At 42.9% G+C, this 18570-nt stretch overlaps 1 protein-coding gene across 12 annotated transcripts in view; it reads left to right on the forward strand.

The window, feature by feature from the left end:
- The window catches only part of TENM4 (teneurin transmembrane protein 4), an 879437-nt gene that overhangs the window by 659099 nt on the left and 201768 nt on the right, over nucleotides 1–18570 (forward strand). For 9 of the 12 annotated variants that reach the window (XM_040544436.1, XM_040544433.1, XM_040544442.1 and 6 more), the window contains 3 exons: nucleotides 7888–8140; nucleotides 13335–13433; nucleotides 15480–15715. In XM_040544436.1, the coding sequence (XP_040400370.1) occupies nucleotides 7888–8140; nucleotides 13335–13433; nucleotides 15480–15715 (588 nt within the window). The remainder of the gene's footprint in view (nucleotides 1–7887; nucleotides 8141–13334; nucleotides 13434–15479; nucleotides 15716–18570) is intronic. The other 3 variants (XM_040544439.1, XM_040544440.1, XM_040544444.1) reach the window with 1 other exon arrangement.

The raw sequence follows: 18570 nt of genomic DNA on the forward strand, positions 1-18570 counted from the left end.
ACCTCTAAGGGCGCATACCCGGCCCTGTCGATCCGCATGGGAGCCCTATCACTTCGCGTTTGCAAAACGACGGTCTCTGGATCATTATCCACTTGCCACTGCTACCATTGTAAAAATTATATAAAACAGGCAATTTCTGCAGCTACTATAAATAGTCAGCTTTGCTGATGGAGCTGGGGAGCTGTCAGTCCCGTTAGATGTGCAGCGAAGTCACAACAGCGCTGCGGTTCAGCGAAGATTTCTGAAGGGCATAAGCAAAATAGAGGCTGCTTGTTCCTTTTATTTTTAGGGAGAAGCGGGCAAAGATCAGGTCTGTATTCCAAAGCTTTTCCGATGTAGGTATACGAAAAAAACACCTGTTCGACAGAGCTGTGCTGGCAAAATCCTGCATTTGTTTGCTATTACAGCAGCCAAAGACACCTTCTGCTGATAGACTTGAGTTTGGGGAGCTGCTTTATGAAAACATTTCAGAAATTTGCCATTGTAACCGTACCAGCTAATCACATCTGGTTTGGACAGGGCTGAACTCTGCGGTTTTTATTTGTCTCTATGCTGGTTTCCACATCTTGCTGTATGAAAGAGCCCCACAACAGGCACAGGAGGTAGGGAAACCAGTTAAAAACCCCCTCTAAACAGAGCTCCTCCGTGCCAAAATCAATAAACTGCAAACATCAGCAAAATACGCAGCATTTCATTCAACAAGGCTAACCTTAAGTGTAATAACAGTTGTGTCTCTTGTTGTGTCTCAGTTGTATCAGCAGATCGGGGGGTTATTGCCATTTCTCTGGTCCTGACAGACTGCAGGTGAGTGTGAGGGTTTCTGTATAAAACACGGGGAACTGAACGCACCCCTGACACTGGAAAAAAGGTCCGTGTGCTCGGAAGTCCTGCCCTCCTGCATCTCTTAAAAAAGAGAGAGCAGCAGGCTGCCGGCTCCGCAGGCTCCGGTCCTAGGCACGGATGATGAGAACCATTTGTCGGCTGTGATTTGACAAGCGCAGCGATGCAGGATCAGAGCAGGGCCGGATACTCCATCCTTCACTCGAGCAGTGGGTTTTCCTGCCTCGCGTGGGGGTGCTGTCCCTCCCAGCAGCCCAGGAGGGTCACCCACTTCGCTGAAAGCCGTCCGTGGTGTCAGAGTGGCACAGCGAAATGATCTGAGCATCCTCCAGCAGGTTAAAAGTTGTGGCTGCAGCTCTCCAGACCCAGAACCCACACCTGAGGGCTCGCAGCGCAGTGTGGGTGACCGCGGCATCCCGCCAGAGATGCACACAGGTTTGAGGAGAGGGAAGGAGCTGTCGTGTTGCACTGTCACGTATAAGTAAGCATAAGTTTAGTTTGGTTATAAGCCTACACCACGATGTCAACACATCAGTGGTTTGAGCCTCCGAGGGCTACCATTGCCTCCCGTCCACGCTCTCAGAGGACTTAAAGCTGTTCCTTTTTAGCAATCCCAGCACCAAATGCAAGGTCTCCAGGGCTGCAAGCAAATTTGCTTAGTTGTGCACTACAGAGGGTACTTTCCCATGTTACCAGTCATTTATTTAGGAACTCCAGTATGTTATTTAGGTTTAAGCAACTCGTTGCACTCTGCCAGACATTTTTTTTTTTTCATTTCTTTTGTTACCTTGCCCTGTGTTTAAGCTAATGATTCTTCATAAACTGTCGGAGTCTGAATAGTAAGCCTCTGCCTTGTTTTTAGTGGGCTGCCATGCCCTTTTATTAACTTCGGTAATGGACACCACGGGTTAAAAGTCAGCATAACATCCCTGTACAGTGACACAGACCTTTTTAAAAGCATTGCTTGTAGGGCGTACAATTCAACCAGATGCATACTGATGAAAAAACAACCACCCAGAGCTCTCGTTGGCTGTGTAGAGCCAAAGCTTGACAGCCTAGCATCAAGCAAAAAATTGATTTAAACCCCAAAAGTCAATATTTTGCTTTTGCAAAGGCACTTTGGCACTTGAGAGGAAAGTTTGCGTGTAATGTACACATTGGATGAGAAAAATACTGAGGAGGTGGCTTGTTTGGACTTGATGTGGTGCACCTGTTTTCTGCAGACAGCAAAACGAATGAAGTGTTAATTTGTGCAGCTAGAGGGTCGCTTCGACTAGTTTTATGTGTGCACTTACACCATCCAGGCGGGCCTGGGTTTTGATGAAGTTCACCTAAACAAATTAAATCACTTAAATAGAGGAATAACCTGGAAACGTTTCAGAATTAAGTCCTCATAGCTTACGAAGCCTAAACTTGTCAAACAGTAAAAAAGGGTGCCGGTTGGTTTCTAGCTCCTCCATTTCCACTTGCTACTGGTTACAGTCTGTCTGCAAGATTGGTTTCACACTCGCTGTCCGATTTACACGTTTAGAGAAACACTCTGAACTGTTTGCATCCATTTTCTCCCATTATATAGTTTCCAATGCTTACAGGATTTTTCTGGATAAAGGGCTGCACCAAATTTACAGCTCAGGTGTGCACAGGAAGGTTTTTCTTAGGACTTAATCATACACAAACGCAGACAGGTGCGTGCCTATGCATATAGCATGGGAAAGCACCTGTGAGATACAAGAAAGGGACTGAAAACCCAAAGAGGAAACTCTTCAGACCAGAAATCTCTCAGAAGCAGGATGTATACGCTGCAGATGTTCAGCTCCTGGTGAGGACTGTGACTTTCTCTGGTGAGAGGCCTTGGTGGAACAGCAAGGGCTGTTATGCAGTTCCTTAAAATAAGGCAGAGAAAAAACATCAAGGTAGCTTTCCTATCGGTGTTTTGTTATTTCCTGGAGGTTATGCGTCAGTTCTGTGTTTTCTTGTATGATTTGGTGTCATTTTGTTGCTTAGTATTTGGAAAACCAGCAGCACAAGATGTTGTTAGAGCAAAAGATGTATTTCACAGCATGGCACAAACACTCCTCTTGATGGTAGGAGAAGCCAGTCTGAAGTCGAATTCAGTGGATATACTTCTTAAGGAGAAATTCAGTCAGCTAGAATTTAAGGGAAACCTTCAAATTGTACCACTAATTCCATTTTTTAAGTGTTAGTAAGGCAAGAACAGACATCTGCATCCCGAGTGGCCTGTTTCATCTTTATTTCCATCTCGGTGGCATCCTGCCAGTCTGTCCTGGCATCGGATGTTCCTCAGAGAAGGGAATCCTCCTCCAGACTGCAGCATCTCTGCCACAGCAGCCCCAGGTATCCCCGTTGCACCTTCCTGCAGCCCCGTCCACCTCCTTCACATTCGTCTGGAGTCAGAGAGGAGAAAAGCTTCAGGCTGCTGCAGATCCTGCCTGTCGCCAGCCGGCACCAAGGCACCAGCTGAGCAGACAGCCACTTGGTCTCCCCCTTCTGATTCTTCTCCTCTTATTTTGCCATTATCTGCCAGCTCGGAGGTTAAATATTCTGCTTGCTGTTCATTCTGCACATGCCGTTATCGGCTTGCCATGTGTCTGCTACAGAACCTGCTTCTGGCAAGCTGTTTTATCGTTAAACGTAGTGCCCCCTAAAAGGTGCTGGGGAAGATCCACTTCAGCCCTTTATAAACCACTCAAAATTAGGCAAGTGTGGAAATTAGGCAAGCAGGGAAAAAAAAAAAAAAAAGTGGGAATGTATTTTTCACTTTTAGGTCATTACGGTTGCCCCGAAAACAATCCCAAAACTTAATGAATTAGAAAGTGTAATCGTTGCACGGACTAACTTCAGAACAGTGTTACTCATTAAAGATTAAGGAAAAGAAAAGGAACAAAGGGTTCAGACCTTTTATTCAAATGTTGCCGTATTAGCTCCTCGCTGGCAATCTTTTTATGGTTCGCATTGATTCAATCCTTCATTCACAGATTTCTGTCAAGGCTCGCTAATATGTGCCAAGGACAAGCTTCATTAACCGAGTTATCCTTCAGCTCTGCTTCATCTGTGGTTACCAAGCCGCTGTTAGGCAATGACATTTTAATGGTAAAACAAACAAACAAACAAACAAGCGAGCGACATAATAGCGCCTTGATTTCTTTGAGTGTTTTTCAGATCGGATTTGCAGTGTTTCATTACATTTGAATACTGACATACTTCATCTCTGACACACTTGGGAGACCCATTAGAGAAGATGAAGCTTATAGGGGGACTCATTAAGCCCTGAGCCATTCAGACTTTCTCAGTGGCAGCCTATCTTCTAGAGACACTGAGCTTTGTCCCTGGGACCCTGCATCTTTGGTACCTGGCATCGAAGGGTTTGAGGACCCTTTTACTATTTACAGATCCCTTTGGGGCCCTTCAAGGCCCAGATCCTCCCAGGGACTGAGTTGCATGGCTCTGTTAGAATTTTTTATTTTATTTTTTTATTCCCTGTGCTTTGTTAGCTTACCTGCTCCTTCTGAATAAAATATGTCAGGTCTTTCATGAGGATGCCAACAGCAAGCATAGTGGGACTGAAAAACTCCATGGTGTTTTGGAAACCAAAGAGGAAAATTGCAGGGAGGAAAGTGTAGAAAATTATCTGGTTTTACGGGAGCCGGGATAACTGCCGAGCAGTCATGGTTAGCTATCTCATCCTTGATTTTAAAATGTCTGAGGAAATCTAATACAATTTGGGCAGAAGCCACAAAGTCTGGCTTCTCTAGAAAGCATTCTGAACTTCTGTGGTTCTGTCAGCCCAATAAAGGTTTGCTGTTAGATGTAGAAGGTTTTATCTGACTTCCCCTTTATCCTGCCTATGCGGTGGGATCTGTAAAAATGCAGTGCTGCCTAAGCAGCTGTAATAGGATAATGAGAGCATCTTCCCAGTGCTGTGATGTAAGAGAAGCACTGCAGCCAGCATTAAGATTCTCTGTCCTGTGTGGAAACCACACACTTTATTATCTCTTGAAAACTGTGGGACAAGTTAAAGAGGGGATGTTTAAACAAAGGGACAGTTGCAATTTTTAGGAAACCAAGGAAGAATGCACTTCGTGAGATCCCCTTACTGACTGCAAAGCCCATGGGATCATTGTTGACCACAGAGGGTAAGAACCTCAATAGTTTTGTTGCACCTAGAAAATCCTGCATGGCTGCAGTAATTTTCAGGAGGAAGATTTTATAGCTCGTGCTTCCATCCGCACCTCTTTTCTCATGTTCCTCAGCTTGAGAAGAAAAAGAAAAAAAAAAAAAGGATTGTAAGGCAAGGGAGATAGCTGCTAATCCAAGTCGAGGTATATTAAATGTAGCGATGCTTTGACATGACATAAGTGTTCAGAATTTGTATATGAATAAAATTAAGAATATTCTGGGAGGAAAAGCTACCTACCTGTCAGAAAAAAAGAAATATAAGCTATAAAATCCTATGAAAAATCACGGACCAGAGCAAGATAGATGTGCTGCCTTTACTTAGCAGAGAAATCACCGCGGGTATGCAAATAGAGCACGAAAATGACACATTTTCACTTGATTCAAAAGCATTATCCATAATAGCATCTGCAATATGTCTGCAGTAATAGGGAGCAAATTGGGATTTACATAGCAGATCGGGGGAAACGGGCTCTGCCTCAGTCTGAAAGCGGTGTCGCCGGTAGAAGTCAAATGATAGTGGGAGAACATCACAAAACGCCTGCTGCCTTTTCCAGGATTCACCCGTTTGCCCACAGCATTCATTTCAGCTGTAATGAAAGCTCGAGTAACTGGACTTGTAAACCTTTGGGCTATTGCTCCTGATTAGACAAGGCATTTTTCCTGGGATGAATTAAGTTCTCATGAAAGGTGAGAGACTGACAGCCCCAGAAACTGGAAATCCTGTGCTCATGTCCATCTCCCTGTGCCTGGGGTTAATAAGCTGCTCCTGTCTTCCCTGTCCTGCTCCCCAGGCTGCAGCTCGTGCTGCGTGCTCTCTCCCTTTTCCTCCCTTTTCCCTTTTTCTCTCTTTTTCCTCCCTTCCTTCTGTCTCGCACAGGGGCTTAGCCAACAACCATGGCTGCTGCCTCTCGGTGGGGAAAATGAGTCACTGCTGTAAGGAAGCCAGCAGCAGGATTCCCCCACTGTTGTTTTTACCATCTCTGTGCTCATTTAGGCTCCGTTTAAGCAACAGTCGGCGATAACATCCAGGGCAAGGGCGGTTGGATGCCTCGGTTCATGTGGTGCTGCTGAACTGCTGTCAGACCTGGTTCGGTCCCGATATTCCTCGTCTCTACTAGCCGTGGTTGCTGCTCTACGCTTCTTTTAGCGTGCTGGCTGGTGGACAGAATTTGGCAGGGTTAGCTGGCCGTGGATCAGAGGCCAACATGGCATTTTCAACTCTGGGTGAGCTTTGCTGAGCCAGACCTTTGAACGTGCCGTTAGATTCCTGGGAAGAATTTGTCTGTCGAAATGTAGGCTTCTCTTTGAGCTGGTTACTGTCTGTTGTCATTGATATACAATAGGGTGAACAGCACTTGTAAGATACCCTATGACCTTTTCCAGATTATTGGGTAAAATGGGTCCTAGAAGCCTTCATTTCTCCCTGTGAAATCCATAACTCTGTTCCCATGTCTAACAGAATGGCACCTTCATAATTAATATTTTCTATTGTTTTGCTAGACTACCTCAACTACCCTCAGGTTTTGGTTTAATGAGCCGTAGCTAATGACAAGGTAGTTTGAGTCAACATAGGGTGAGGAGAAAAGGGATGGGATGCATCTCACTCATCTTTAAGTCTTCTCTCATGTGTCCAAATATTCAAGAGGCTACAGAGATACTGTAAATGCTTTCCTCGTTCCTGTCCTGAATCCAAGTCCTAATCCAGATTTCATAAGTGTCACTAAATGTCATGGTAATTTGACACCATTCATTGTAATTTAGGACTGTGTACAGTTCATTCAATTCTGAGCTTTCTAATTAGAGAGTAAATGAGTGTTAGTTTTTTGTGATACTGAAGTCTGTCTGGTAAGTATCAGATGGATACTTTTTTTTTTTTTCCCCCCAGATAAACCATCAGAGAAGTGTTGTGTATTACTAACTTACAGGCATAAAACTACTAATGTCAGAGAGGAACAAGTTTCTGTATCCCATATCCTGAACTGTCTATCTCCCTTGAGTTCCATCAAACATTTCAGTTTTTCCTCATTTCCAGAAAACACGTAGAAATGTTTAGTCACTAAACTAAAAACACCGATATAATCAGCACCAGGTTGGTCTTTTCTAAGTGTTTGCCTTCCTTAATCTACCTCCTTCAGACTCCTGGCTAACAACAATAGTATCTGGAGTTTTACTCGAGCAGCTGTATCACTGATAACCACAGCCATTCTTTACATCTTTCTTCACTATACGTTGTTTCATTTTCCTGACACCTCTGTTTTCATGCGGTATGCATTTTTTACTCAGTTTGAGCACATATCTAACAATACAAACTATTGGATTCTGTTAAATTGTATGATCCTGACACAGTTTTATGGCCTTCCCTAAACTCAGTCTATGATTAAACATATTCTCAGTCTTCATCTTGGCTTAACTATTGAAAGTTCTTGGGGAAAACAGGCGGAACAAACTTCACTGGGAGCTGTATATCCATCATAAAACTGCTCTTAAGTGTTATCTATCCAGCCTGGTTGTATTTTTCATGCTTTATCACAAATCAGTGTCACAGATAGATTGCAGTTTGCAAGCTGCAGTTGTTCATCGGAGTTAACTTGGCTGTCAGGACAGCCTTTTTGCAGTGCTTTAAGCTTTCATAACTTTCTTGCATGAAACCGAAGTATTTCTCTAGCCAGCCAGTGGATCAATGCATGCGTCATTAGGACATATGGAGCTAGTCTAAGCTAGCCTTTTGAGTTTGATTTAGGATATGTGGCATCCCAGCCTGTCTACATTTTAGAAGTGCCTGCACAGAAAGGAGTCTGGTACGGAGCACCTCAAATCATGAACCTTAAAAATATTTTACTTCTGTTTTAGATCATCCTCCAAATCTTCAAAATCATTCGAGACTCAGAACTCCTCCACCTCCGATATCCCATGCTCACACTCCAAATCAACATCACGCTGCCTCCATCAATTCCCTAAACAGAGGGAACTTCACTCCTCGCAGCAACCCGAGCCCAGCTCCTACGGACCACTCTCTTTCTGGAGAACAACCAGCCAGCACTCAAGAACCAGCCCATGCTCAGGACAACTGGTTACTTAACAGCAACATCCCACTGGAGACTAGGTAGGTCGTTTTCTTTAGTACTTTACAGTGCTCTGCCTGCGTGTGCTAAGGATGTTATGAACATATGTGCATCTGCATAGGTAGCTGTTCAGTTTGTGAACTGGTGTTTAGATGATATATTTTGAGTTCTGGTTATTATTCTTTGTGCCTTTTTTATTTGGACTAGGAGAAGAGGAAATTGCTCTTCTTTCATAAGCTAAAAATATTATATTTTAACAGCTGCTTGTAAGGTTATTTTCCTCATTTAAAATTGGAATCAGGATCACAGATTAAAATGTTCTTTTTTTTTAAATTTTCCCTTAATGTTTTTTCTTCCTATATCATAGGATAAATCAATATCCTATTTAAGAAACTGAAATCAGTCAATATATTGAAAATATTTAGCCTTCTGGCTGTGCCTCATCAAGCGCATGCTGTTGTAGTATGTCATGTAGGAAAGGATGATCTTGTTTTACCTACTGAGGAGAGGTCAGCTGCTGCATTTTACTACTCTACAACATTCCTCCAGCAAGCAAACAACACTGGATAGCAACGCATCAGTCAATTAATGATGTTTCCATTTAGCTTTTAAATACTTCTCCACCTATGCAACATACCAAGGGTGTGGGAAGGGTGCACTGAGTTTATCTAGTTCATACCTTTGATTAGGCTTTTTTCCTGAGAGGTAGGTTCTGGAAAAGGGAGTCGTCATTCTCCCTCAGCTTCAGTCTTTCCATCTGATTGGGAGGGCATCTTCCAGTTGTCCCACTTGAAACTCTGTTTTCACATTCTCCAGAGGTTTTGCTTCCCCATTTCCTTTGTTACAGAGAAGCCCCTGGACTTGCTGGATCCCTTAGTCCCACACACGGTGTCTTCTTCAGTCTGGGGAGGTCTTCTAGGCCAAATATTGTGCATTGACTTAGCTGCCTTTTGCCTTGTTTGACTTGGCTTCTCAAACCAACAAGAAAGATTTTAGGCAGCAAAAAACATTTACTGACTGAAAACTGAGCCAAGGACCAAAGCTGTTGTTTCACTGCCTGTGGGAATCTCATCGAGATCAGCGGTGGCTGTGTCTGTATCCTGGGACAAACTGTGCCCAGTTTTGCCAGCTTCTGCTAAGAAAATATTTTTTAAAAATTAATGACTATCGATCTCCTAGAGAAGTAGCTGTATCTGCTGGCCCCCTGAAACTTCCAAAACAGACCTCAATCTAACATTTTATGGCATTTAAGGATAATTAATTTCTCGGCAAGTGCTTGATTAAAAAGACCCAACTAAGAAGCTGGCTCCACGAGATTAAGACAAAATTATAAGCAATTACTGCGAGTGTGATTTGGCAACAATTTCAGTAATTATATTGTCTTCCTAATTCTTGAGCATACATACCCAAGGCCTGACTTTCATGTATTGTTTCTTTTGAAAAACATATTACATTATAAAATACTTATGCAGCCCTTATGTGAGTAATCTTCTACATTTCTGGAGCATCCCTTGTACCTTTGTCTAAACCAGGATGTAAATTTGTCAGAGACGAGATATTTCACTGCTTGAATAGTGCCAAGACATCCTCATATCTGACCAGAGTCTCTCAGAACACACCACATTCCATTGAGAAGGAATATCTTGGCTGCTGGAGGAATGTCAGAGATAAAAACTCTTTCCTGAAAATATCCTGCCCCCAGTTGTACAATTCTGGTGGTGATCAGAGGATGATATGGAGAGACAACCCTACCACATCTTAATAAATGAAGCAGATTGTAGACAGAACAATTATCTGACTAGTCCTGAACAATACCTTTTAAATTGTAAATGAGTACATCCTTAAAGACTGTCCTTATTTCTTCCCCATGAAAACACTGGGGATGAACATTTTTCAGGAGCTGAAGCAGACTGTTCTTTTGGCAAGTTGGGTTATCATGTTATTATCGCTAACCCAACTAGACTTCGGAGGTCTACTTGCATGAAGAGATCCTTCTGCATCATTTAAGGATTTCACTCACATCACAAATCACTCGTATTTGTAATTGACCCTCAACTATTATATTAAGTAGAAAACAGGTCATTTAGAGACCAAAGTGGCTTTTGACACACTGGATGGAAGGGCATAATGTAGCCTTCAGATGACGAACATATTGGAAGACTATGCTGAACTAAAATGAGCACATTCACAGAGCATGACAGACAGGCTTTTTTTTTTTTCCTTCACTAAACAAACATTAAGAAAATAAAGCATGTTATAATTTTGTCATAATGCAGAGGCTGCACTGCATAGATGACTGGTAAATCTGAGACAAATCTCTGCTCTAATAATCTGCTTTTCCAACATGCAGAGATCTTCTATTTCCTTTGGTGGGACGTCTGCAGACGTAAAAGGCCAAGCTTCTGTTTGGCAAACTTGGATGCCCCGTTTCACCTCTTTCATGAAGCTGACCTTCCCCACTGCAAAGACTTTTAGAACCAAAACAACAACAAAAAAAGACTTCTACCTAAGAGAATAAAATGTCCAATATGTAAGAAATAAATCCTGACCAAAAGACATTAATCCAAGAATTAAGGCCTTTGAAGTATAGCAATAGGAGATTATAGTAATCTCATGTCAAAAATGGAATTGTATTTCTGTTGAATATCCCTTTTTTTTTTTTGAATTCCATATTAGTCAACAGAGAGAGCAAACACGAAGAAAAAGCCATGTCTTTTAAACAGAGTTTGTCACAGGCTGTGAAACATGCCTACAGTTACAGATTTTTAAGCGCCCCAGAGTTTGAAGAGGCTTGATTTTGACTGTTGTGGACTGCAGGCAGTTTTCAGAACTGGAAAATTAGGGTGGTTTGTCACTGCCTGGAAATTTCCATCATATAACACAAAGGCAAGCAGAGATGTGTAGCACAAGTATACAACTGACACGATAAGCATACCCTATATCTGAAAACTTTTGCTAGAGGAAGAGTCCCTCCTCTTCTCTCCCTCCTCTTCTTTAGTTTCCCTTTACTCGCTTTTCTCTGTTTCTCCTTCTTCCTCTTTCTTTTCCTGTCTGCTCCCTTTTTTGTTGCTTTAAAATCAATATATTATGAAGGTTGTGATGAGAAGATCTTTGCTCAGCACTCCCTCCTGACAGGTAAGTCAGTTCTCCCTATATTTATTCCTCGCTCTTCCTTCTTCTGTGGCATCCTTTCTGTTCCTTTACATCTGACCTTGCAAGGAGCAAATAAATGCCAACTAGATGGACGTTTGGTTGACAAACCAACAGCTTGCAGGGGACTTCCATTCCCAGGAAATTTCACGTGGCAATCATGTAAGGTCAGATCCTGCCACCACAACTCATAGTGAGAAGGGAGAGTGGTTTGTAAACAGGCAGCTCTTCACAGGTCATCTCCAAAGGAGCAGCATTTATGAAGCCCTCGGTGAGGGCAGTCATGCATTAGTCCCATCGGTGACCCAGCCACCTCGCTGTTACACATCCACACATTATATGGTTATGTAACGCCCACCCCTTCTGCTTTATTGACAATCCACAACCGAAATTCACGGACCCAATCTGACATGGATTTGAACTCCTGATGAACTCCTATTGATCAGCGTGTCGCTAGATGCCTTGCCTCTTACCCATTAAATGCTCGGTGCATGCGCATCCGCTGCTTCTTTTTGCATTGAATTCAACATCCAACCTTTCCTGCATTCCTAGGGAATGTGAGGAAGCAGCAAACGCTTGGGGATGTCTCGAGTGCTACGGCACACAGCTCATGCATGTCGGTCCACTTTACTCCGGAGCTAGGAATAGGAGTCACTTTACTTACATTCACATTAAGGAGTAGATCCGTGCTGTCAAAGCAGCCCAGAGGCCTCCGAAAGCAGTGAGTTGAACAAAACAAGTGCTGGCATTAGCAGCAGGAAGAGGAGGAGGTAGAAATGAAAATGAAGGCTAAGGACATTTCAGAAGAGACGGTATCAAGGTTTGTGTAATGTGACAGGGCTGGTTTCCCTTGGTATAGCACATTACCCGAATCCAGTTTCTTTGACAGAGGAGTTCTCGTTTGAGTTCACATCATGTCACTTACATCCTGTAAGCGCTTAATCCTGCATAAGTGATAAAATGTCACAATGCTGTTACGCTCCTTTTGCTAGTTTTGGCCAGGGGATTTATTCACATTCAGGCTTAGATTCAGTTCTGATGCTGAAAACAGGCATGGGCGAAATCAGGACTGGTTTTTGTTTTAAAGAAGACGGGAAGAATGTTCTTTTGTCAGGTCCTGAGAACCAAGCGTGAAGGTGAGAAAGACACAATCTGTTCCCAGCTGTGCCTCTGACTTAATTCTTTATGTTCCTGCTATTCTCCTCTAAAAGTACAAAACAGTTTAGTATATGTAGGTCGAAATGTGACTCATTGGAGTATGTGTCGGGGAGGCCAAATATTGCAAAATACCATTATTGTGTGCAAAATCAAACCCAGGCTTTTTTCACATGCAGGACCTGTATATCTCACCTATTGCCTGTATTATCCAGATTACAGCCAATATTCTGCTATTGGAATTTGGGTTGCAGTATAAGCTTTTTTCAACTTCTGCCTGTTTATCACTGAAAGACTTTTCTTATTCTGAATGCTCCTGTTGAGCAAAACTTGCATTTGGAAACTTCTAAATACGAAGCTCTCATTGGTCCACAGAGAAAAACAAATTCCTCAAGTTAGTAATTAAAGAGTTCTCAAACGCAAAACTGAAACTTAAGCAAAAAAAAAGGGGCAGATTTTCACTGGAGATCCATGAGGATGTTGGATTGAGCAGTGCTACCAAGGTATCAGCCACAATGAGACAGAGACTGTGATGTGCCTTTTCAGAGTAACAATAACTCAGATGCAGGAGTATAACAAGGTTACAGCCGTGCTGGATTGAAATCTAGTTTTCTGAATCCAGCACTTCAGAAGGTTTCATGTGTCACTGGCAATAAATAATGTGAAATGAACAAAGACAACTTTTTTTTATACATGCACATGTGCATGTGTGCTTATATGTGTGTATATGCATATAAATGCAGTGTATAGAGAGAGACGTGAACATTCTTAGAAGCTATATATGTATATGTGTAGCATCTTATACATATAAATATATGGTCCATCATTCTAATTCCATGCACAACTGCACTATAACCATTGTGGTTTATAAGATCACACTTCATATATGCATGACTCACTGGCTTCATTCATGTTTCCATATGTATGTAGAAACATAGCAAAGCAGACATTCCTAGAGACATTGCAGGACAACCTCATTGAGATGGACATTCTCACCTCCTCCCGACATGACGGTGCTTACAATGATGGGTATGTGACACTTACGTGGTCTTCCTGTTTACTGTACAGTCATTATGATCCTTGCATGAAAGCATTTGGTCACATCCATGATGTTTAAGGGCAACACCATTGCTGGCCTCTTCCAAGACGGCTTTAAAAAAATGAGGTTCTGGAGCAATGTGTCCTGTACATATTAATGGCCGACTCATTAATATGCTAGTGATCCACAGCATTCCATTTGCTTTTTTTCCCCTTGTTTTGAAAGTCATTGCATTAGTAAGAAGTACCTACAGCAATTCTGAGTCCCGTATAAACCCAGATTAATTTAATTTTGATAATGATCTTAAACCATTATTGTGCTGGCAGCCTGATATTTCATTGTTAAGCTGGTATTTTTCACATACCTTATCACACACAAGGTACAGAGTGACTACTAGTGGTATCTAAATTGAGCCTTTGATTTTGACTCAACCACCCATTCTGACATTTTTACTTAACTTTTAATCTCTTAACTTTTAAGTTATAAACAGCTTTTAACATGACAGTGCCAAAAATGTCACTCTTGTAGTGGCAGTTTCTAATTTGGTAGCCACCCTGAACTTAAGATCTAACTGATGTGCTTGAGCACTGCAGGTACCTCTTTGCTCAGACCAGATACATCTGCCTAAACAAATACTTCCTGAAATACAGAAAAGTATCTGAGTCCTTGTACAAATGAATGTTTTGATGTAGAGCATTAGTAGAAATAATGAATCTTTCTCTAATGCTCAGCAGCCATGCTTTGAGTACCAATAAAACCATGGCTGTAATCATGCAAACACCTGTTTCACAGAATTATATGTCACTTTATCCCGCACAAATCAGTGGCTTTTCTGCATGGTGATGTTTCTGCATGTGACATTTCCCCCCGTGACTGCACGAGTGACTTCAAGGGGAAAAGAGAGTCACGTCTGGTGTAATCCACTGGCTCGACTGACTCCCTTGGATCCATGCTGATTTGATTTCTGCTGGCTGCAAGTCTGGCCCCATAAACCACAGCAGAAGGTGCAAACTGCACGGGGGCTGCTTCTCAGTCCTCACAAGCAGCATTTGTGTTCGACATCGGCATGGTGAGAGGAGAGTCGGATCCCTTTCCCAAATTTCATTCCCACAACTGGAATGCCTTGCACTTCATCATGTCCCACCCAAAGCAGGTTTTCCATTCAGGATCCCCATGGAAGGAACTCCCATCGGGACATTTCATTTCAGGAGCTCATGAGCTGCAGTGGTTTTTGTTTGCGTTTTCATGAGTCCTCATGGGCTGGCTCTCAGGCTGCGGTTGCAGTAACGGGCAAAACACGGTGCCTCCCAACGTGTCACCGGACAGGAAACGCTGTTGCCATTGACAGTAATTCACACTTTTAAAAAAGAGGCATCAAACTAAGGTCCTTTGTGGAAGCAGGGGCCTCTCCCCGCTGTCTGCAGGCAAGACTCAAGCTCTGGATTTGATGCTTTCAGCCATACCCTTGTCCGACGCTTCCAGGCGGAGGCAGTGTGAATGTTCCCCTCTGTGACAATTTGGGTGCTATGGAATGGCTTAAGCTCTCCTCCCCCATCTCCATTCAGCGATGCAATACGAAAAACGCTCTCATGCAGTGATCAATGAATTGGTAAAGTCCCCCTTTTCCTTACTCCAACCTACGCTCCTGTTGCCTTCCAGCCGGGCCTTTCCCCGGGAGCGGGAGCAGGCCCTTGGTGCTGCCCGTGCCACCAGTCTGTCGTAGCTCTGCTTGGGGTTTCCGTGTCACCCCAACGCCAGCTTTCCTCGGAGGGGCTCCCGCCCTTGAATGCCCTCTGTGGCATTGTTGGCGCTGGGGTATTTTTTTTATTGTTCATTTGGTTTGGTTTTCCTTTACTCTGTGTGACTTGCCGTTGGTTTTTATTCTTCTCTTCCGTGCATGCCGTCCATGTCTTTAGACAGCATTATGTGGAGCTGCTTTCCTCGTCCCGGCAGCAGTCGCCATCCTCTCACCCCACGTCTCCCCCCTGCTTCGATTTGTGTGAGGAGTCACTTGCTGTCGGTCTTTCTTCCCTCAGGCACTTCCTGTTTAAACCTGGAGGCACTTCTCCCCTTTTTTGTACAACGTCGCCGGGATATCCCCTGACGTCCAGCACTGTGTACTCACCTCCCCCTAGGCCCCTTCCCAGAAGTACCTTCTCTAGGCCTGCCTTTAACCTGAAGAAACCCTATAAGTACTGTAACTGGAAATGCGCAGCTCTGAGTGCCATTGTCATCTCAGTCACACTGGTGATCCTCCTGGCGTATTTCATAGGTAAGCTTATTTCTGTTTTGGTTTTTCTTTTTTTTTTTTTCTGCTTTTCTTTCCTTTCTCTACAAATTCGCACACGATGCAAACGCTTGGGAACCAGAGGGTCAAACTCATGATACAGAGTAATGGGGAGATAAGGCCTCTGTTGACTTAACTGAGGTTGAAGTGCTACGGCAGGGAGCAATATTTGACCTAACACGCATAAAGGAGCCAGAAGGGCTTAGCAGAGTGTAAGTCATATGTTGTCCTCCCTTTAAACCGAGCGGACTGCTCACTTTCTGCAGAGAAAAGCGTAACTGGAGTGAGACAAACACACCAGGTTGTCTAAAAACAACCAGAAAATTCTGATTAAAGCAGGCAGTGAGGTGCGTGTCATAATCACGGCCACATCCAGGTCAGTGGGAATTCTCTGACACTGACTGACAGGGTCAGAACCAAAATCCTAACACTTTTTATTCTACCTTTTTGTGGCACATCGCATTCATTTAACCAACTATGTTGAAATTCTCAGGGTGGCCTGAAGGAATAGGGAAGGACTGAGTTTAGATTGTGGTCCAACAGAGCCTTTTTAAGTAGGAAGAATTGGGGACAATTTGCTATTTGGGTGGAGAAGCATTGTTGGTTTTTTCTTGAGCTGTGCATGGTCTGAATTTATGGGCCATCAGCGTTCATTATGAAAGTAATTGAAACGTTAGAAGTGAAAATTGTATTTTGCCTTCTGTAAACTTGGGGTGTTAACGTTACTTTTCCTCAGTCAGAGCTGATATTTGTCTTACAAATGTCTTAGAAAGGTCCATTCCTCCACTCCTCTTGTAAGCTGTCAGCAGTGCAAACTCTAGTTGTCAGACACTTGGAGATGTGATCATAGGTAACAATGCCTGTGTCTCATGGCGCAAATGAGTCTTTTTGATTTCATGGTGGCTTCCTGTACACTAATGATCTATAAAAGGTTGTGGTTAGAATTACAAATCTTAGCCTGGATCGAAAGATTTTTGCTTTCATTTCACATGAGTATAATTAGCACTACCACAAAGGATTGCTTTTACTGTGCTCCTTTTATGTACACTTCTTTAATGACTGATACTTCTCCACTCCTGCCTTGTATCATACTTTGGTCACTTTCGTGCCTTCTGTAAGAGGAGCAGAAATGATTAATTAACCAACATTAAATCAGCAGCAGTTTGATGGAATATGCAGTCAATTTTCATCATTTGCTGTGTACATTTGGACTCGCCTTTCTCATTTGTCTGGTATTCTCCCTGTGCCCTGAACATGGTTCCTCTGGACATTATCTCAGTGTGTCAGAGGAGTATCGTTATAACTCAGAACAGCGGTGCCTGTTAATTCTGATGGAGGAGGTACATGCCATTTGATAGATAAAGAAGAGTTTGGTGGTTTGCCTCTTGCTGTTCTCCTTCTCAAACTCCTTTTTTGGAGTTTTGAGAAGATCAGACTTTTAAAAATCGCAGTTTAATGTGGCTGAAAAGTAGGTCCATTGAGTGATCTCCCTTTTTTTCCCCATTCAGATGAATTCTGTGGCATCCGCTAGGCTCCGTGGCTGACTGGCAAGGTGCCAGAAATGCTGATCAGGTTGAACTGCTGTAATTATGGGTCATAATTACTAATTTCTAAAGGAACTATCAATTATTAAAAATCAAATTCGATGGTTCAATTCAGCATAAACATATTTAACAAAGGTTGTCTCTACCAGACCCAGCATTCTAATCAACAAGCAAAAAGGCAGATATTTAATTAGATTTTGATGAAAAATTGTGTTTAATTTCAAGTATAATCAATTATTAATTACTGTAATGAGTGACTCCGGCGGGGTTTACTAATTAACTCATTTAAAAATTATGAATAACCTTTTCATTTGTAATTATTTTCTACATCCTGTCAAGTTGCAGATGAGAATTGTATCACCTAGCCCAAAAGGAAAAAAAGAAGAATCAGGGAGTCAAAATGTTTGTGCTTTCACTAAGTTAAGCTTAGACGTTTTGCATTCTGATAAAAACTACGCAGTTATTTACTGAACTGGTTCATTCTTTTAAATAACCAGGTCTGATTGCAAAACAAGTCGTTGTTTTTCCTACAGTATTTTTTCCCCTGTTTTGCTTAGTTGCATTTTCTTACAGATACATTTTCTCAGTTAAGCAGTATCTTGATCTTTGTGATGCCCCAGGGACCGTCTGAGTGGTAAGGTGCAAGTGATCAGGAGCAGAAAGGGCTAATCTATATTACACCCTATCAATGTTAGGAACATTACTTGCCACCCGTTCTTGTTGGTTAAAATAACCATAGAAGTTTAACGACCATTTTCATCCTGCAAAGCAAACCGATGTCATTGGAGAGACTTCCATTTAAGTGAGTGGGCTTTGGGTCAGGCCACAGAATCCTAGGATCCCCACAAGGCTGGTGGTGTCGCGCAGCTGCGGGTCCCTGTGGTGCCAGCCCTGCTCCAGCAGGGCCACCCCGAGCAGGGGGCCCAGCCCCACGTCCAGGCGGCTGCTGGAGATCCCCAAGGAGGAGCCTCCAGCCCATCTCTGGTCCCATGACAGTGGTATAGCTTTTACTCTTTTTTTCTTTCTTTGTGCACTGATTAGTTCATGGAAATACTTCAGAGTAATGTCTAGGGCTTCACAGCATCAGACATATCACAATCGTCTGTTTAAATATTAAAAATCACCCATTGATTCCTTACTTATCTATACAAGTGTATGGAGCTAGGGGCATCCAGAATTCTGCTCTTTCCAATACTTTTTGTGTGACAGATGCTCAGGCACAACTGTCATGGGTGACCGTCTGAGGCAGGCAGAGCTACGTGTAAACAACGAGGCATTTGGTTGTTTCTGAAGTTC

This window comes from Cygnus olor, chromosome 1 (assembly GCF_009769625.2).
Source record: "Cygnus olor isolate bCygOlo1 chromosome 1, bCygOlo1.pri.v2, whole genome shotgun sequence".
NCBI classification, from domain to species: Eukaryota; Metazoa; Chordata; class Aves; order Anseriformes; family Anatidae; genus Cygnus; species Cygnus olor.